Source organism: Sinocyclocheilus rhinocerous, unplaced genomic scaffold, assembly GCF_001515625.1.
Source record: "Sinocyclocheilus rhinocerous isolate Xijiao unplaced genomic scaffold, SAMN03320098_v1.1 scaffold958, whole genome shotgun sequence".
Taxonomy (NCBI): domain Eukaryota; kingdom Metazoa; phylum Chordata; class Actinopteri; order Cypriniformes; family Cyprinidae; genus Sinocyclocheilus; species Sinocyclocheilus rhinocerous.
The window spans coordinates 397,444-401,877 of NW_015650342.1; the positions used below are offsets into that span (position 1 = coordinate 397,444).

The window sequence follows — 4,434 nt, forward strand, 5'->3', positions numbered from 1 at the left end:
AGGTTTATTATTATTAGTTATTAGTTTTGTTCGATGTCTGTCATTTCGAAGCCAATGTAATGTCATAAGTTTTTCTTTAGTATTACTGTCTTTGCCTGACTATCGATCCGACCCTGTAGACGCCATAATCCCACTGGCTCTCTCTCGCGCGCGCTTTCTATTTTTTATTTGTATTTATTTTTTTATTTTTTTAATGGTGGGCGTTACACAGTTGGCTAGAGCAGGTGCGCTCACTCAATTGGTTAGTAAGACTGCCACTCAAGGCTGGCAGTCATGCATTTGCGTTTGCTCTGGAACAGTCATATCAGGTCCACATCGCAGGCTTTGCGATTAGTAGGCTAGTAAATCGCAACGTCTCAAATCGCAATTGCGGTTCGATTTCGATTAATCGCACAGCCCTAGTCCTAATACCGCTTCCACCTGGTGGGGCAGGCTGTGCCTCCCCTCCCGGGGCTGTAAGTATTCGTCTAGTCTGACTGGCAGTGCTTATGCAGCCTGTGGAGAGGCTGCCTCTGCCTTAAGACCCCCGATATACTTCAAACAAAATCGAAGAACGAACTGAAATTGTCATTTCTAACAAAATCAGGCCGAAACAAAGTTCGTTTTGAGTTCGTTTTGGCCGATCAAAACAGCTCACCAAAGCAAAGTTTTTGGGGGAGTTTGTTTTGGCTCCTAAACACCTTTGAGCTACCATTGGTCCGTGGCGATTATGCAGTCGGTGGGTGTGTTCTGGAACTCCGCCTTCTTTGACGTGCAATTTTTTCCCCCCGGTTCGTTTCTCATTCCACGGAGGCCAGACAGGAGGACACATCTCCGCGTCTATCTTGCGGGCTGTGCACGGTTCAATCTTGAATGTTTCAGCCACACTTTGTTGCGTGGCCCCACAAGCTAGTACTCAGAGTGTCAAGGCCAGTCTCTCCGTAGTGGAAATCGGTGTCCTGTGCGTTTTTTGCATGTTTCACATATGGCGATACTCTTTTCAAGAGATCGCCAAACCGCACGGCGCACATTCTGAAGTATGAAAAATGCACTTCCTCATCTGTGCTCCGCATTTGCTGAATAAAAAGGGCAAACTCGCCATCATTCTTTCTGTTTTCGTTAAGTGGACGCACATACCATCTACGTCGCTTGTTCTTGTTCTTTTTCTTTGCCATTGAATAGATCAATGCTACTGCCAGATGTTTACGAAACTGTTCTTCTCTCACAGCCACCATCGTTGTTGTGTTTAGGGGGTACACGCGGGCGGCGTGACACATGTTTACAACCCCGCCTCCAGCAGCGCGGGGGTGTCGGAATGTTCGAAAACAGTATACCGTCGCTTAGCCTTTTCGAACTTCTTTTTGCCCCTTAAACGAAGAATGAAAAAGAACTTTGTTTGAAGTATATCAGGGCCTTTAGTTGTGTAAGTTTACTGTTATGTGTTGTCATCTTCTTTGTTTTTGTTTTCAATAAAGTTTAGATTCCTCTCCTCTTCATGCCTGACCTGCCTTGATCAGGACGATTCAGTTCCCCAATGAATCATTCAGAGTGATTTGTAAACCGATTTAAAGGATCAGCTCTTTGATGAATCAGGCATTGCTATCACGTCTTGAGCGGGCATCAGATTCTTTGGTGTCAAATAATGAGGAACGATATGTTTTTATAAAATGTAGTGGAGTAAAAAGTATGATATTAGGCTTTGGAATGTAGTGAAGCAATACAAAAATATCAAAAACCAAAATAAAAATACTCTCATAAGATTCTTGAAAAAAGTTCTTCATTACAGTAACAAAGTAAAAATTACTTTCCACCACTGCTGTTTATACATGAGGCTTCAAATTACACAAAATCTAAATAAATAAACTGTAAAAGTCCAGTTGCAAGAGCACTTTACAAAAAAGGTTCTACATGTCAGCATTACTTACTACATTAGGAATGTTTCAGCTTAATATTATGTATAAAAATAACCCTTTAGGTAACACTTTAGATTAGGGAACAATATTCACTATTAACTAGGTGCTTATTAGCATGCATATTACTAGTATATTGGCTGTTTATTAGTACTTATAAAGCACATATTAATGCAGGACTAGATCCCTTAACCCTAGCTAAACATAACTACTGTAACAAACCTTCAAACCTCTGCCTTACTTATTATCAGTAATCAGCATATTAGAAGTTAATTGAGGGAAGACTCTTAGTTAATAGTGAATATGTGTTCCCTAATCTAAAGTGTAACCAAATACTTCTTTCCATTGTTAACTGAGAGCTGTGGTATGAGCTGATGTTAATAAATGCAACCTCACTGTAAATTATTACATGAATGCCTTTATCACAAAGATTCAGTTTAATTTTTCAATTCACACATATTCTTTCATGCCTTGTAAGAGTCAAAACCATCAAGTTAGTTTTAACATTATGTATTTCACCAAATTCTTAACTATCATTACGTATTAATGAATAAAAAAATTTAAAAAAAAAACTTTGTCCCAGGATTGTGGTTGTGAACTGAGATAACTGAGATAGGACACAGTGAAAAAAAATCAATCTGTATGTTTCCCAAAGCTGTGTTTGTTCATGCAAAGCAATATAAAACAAAATTAATGTGGTTTGGAAAAAAACAACAAGACAATAAAGACATTATATCTTCGGATGTATTTATTATTTTATTATTTATTTATTATTATTATTATTTATTCGTATGTATGTATTTATTTATTTATTATATTTGAGTTAATCTGAGAGTTGCTGTGTGTCATTGTGTGTTTCAGATGAATGATGCTATGGGCTCTGAGTTACCTTGGGTCTATTTTGTCAGTCTGGTCATTTTCGGCTCCTTCTTTGTCCTCAATCTAGTATTGGGCGTTCTCAGTGGGTGAGTTATTTAATCCAAATGCTCTTAACGTTCAGTTTCTGTAATTTCATAGATGCGCCCTTCAAAGTGCCATAACCAAAACAAAATTTCCATGGTCTATATCTGGGTACATGATCTCTTCCATACATACGTTGTTGCTAGTGTGAATTTGTCTGCATGTGTGCACCACAGAGAGTTCTCTAAGGAGCGTGAGAAGGCCAAGGCTCGTGGAGATTTCCAGAAACTGCGTGAGAAGCAGCAGCTTGAGGAGGATCTGAAGGGATATCTGGATTGGATCACACAAGCTGAGGACATCGACCCTGATAATGATGAGGAGGGAGATCAAGAGGCCAAACGCAGCCGTACGTAAAAATGCAAGACTCATTTGTTTCTCCTCTTTTCATCTGTCTGAAGGTCTGTTGAAAGGCATGCTGCCATTTGGACACATATGAGAAAAATGTAATGTTAGTCAAATATAAGTTGTTCATCAGTTTATGCATACACTCAATCAAGGGCGTAAATTTCATCTAATAGTAGGGGGGGCAATAAACATAAAATTTCTCAAGAGCAACTTTTGAAGGGGACACAAATAATACAGCAAAATTGTACTTGTAAGGATAGATATGTGTACATAGCATAGAGACCGTGTTTAAATATGAGTTTGGTTCATAGGTTCACCATGCGGTCATATTATAATTATTAAATTATTTTGCGTCCTCCACATAGTATTTTAGGTTTCGTCTGGGACTGAGGACATCTCTTATTTAGATATTCAACCGCAGCAAGCCCACTGCACTTAACATCATATTGAGCAAAACCCAACACATCGGTAGATCTACAATATTAGCCTAATATCAGTTCACACACAGGCTTATCGCCCTGTTAGTTGTAGTGGGAGTATTAAACAAGCTAAGCTAGGTAACCTTATAATCACTCATAGAAAAATACATCGGATATCATCATTTTTTAAATGACTAATTTATTAATGATCCAGCATAATCAGTATTAAAGAGAAAGAATCACTTCAACCAATGTTTAAAGTGAATAAAATAGCCTTGGCAGCCTACATACACATAACTACTGAAGCCCTCTGTTCTCTCCGCTGGACTCGAGTGTGTATCGGTATAAAGGGGGAAAGCAGGCAGTGGACCAAACCACTTGGAGGCAAGGGAGGGGGCGACTCAAAACATTTCTAAACTTAAAACGCTTTTTTGCGTTACTACTTACACAATTAATTTAAGTATTTATGGGGGGTGTCCTGGACCATTTATTTACGGAAAATATCTCATCATTCACTGACACAGTCTGTGGTTTTCACCTGCCATTAGCTTAGATTCTTGATATTCTTTAGATGGATAGAATTTATATTCCAGTCTTTCTCCAGTGTGATCAGATCATAGACTGTTAAAAAGATAAACGACATGTCTCCACTTCCTTCCACTATAGAAAAGTGAAACCAAAATATGGCTGCTGTCATCTTGCAAACATAATGCCATTTGGAACCAGAGTCTGCGCAGTGGTGATTCATTTGGAGCCAGAGTCTGCGCAGTGGTGATTCGTTTGGAGCCAGAGTCTGCGCAGTAGTGATTCATTTGGAGCCC

The 4,434-nt window shown here is 39.0% G+C and overlaps 1 protein-coding gene across 1 annotated transcript in view; it reads left to right on the forward strand.

The window, feature by feature from the left end:
* Positions 1 to 4,434, forward strand: part of LOC107711792 (voltage-dependent L-type calcium channel subunit alpha-1D-like) — a 112,774-nt gene that overhangs the window by 45,978 nt on the left and 62,362 nt on the right. Inside the window, exons 8-9 of the mRNA XM_016516842.1 lie at positions 2,751 to 2,854; positions 3,026 to 3,195. Of these exons, the coding sequence (XP_016372328.1) occupies positions 2,751 to 2,854; positions 3,026 to 3,195 (274 nt within the window). The remainder of the gene's footprint in view (positions 1 to 2,750; positions 2,855 to 3,025; positions 3,196 to 4,434) is intronic.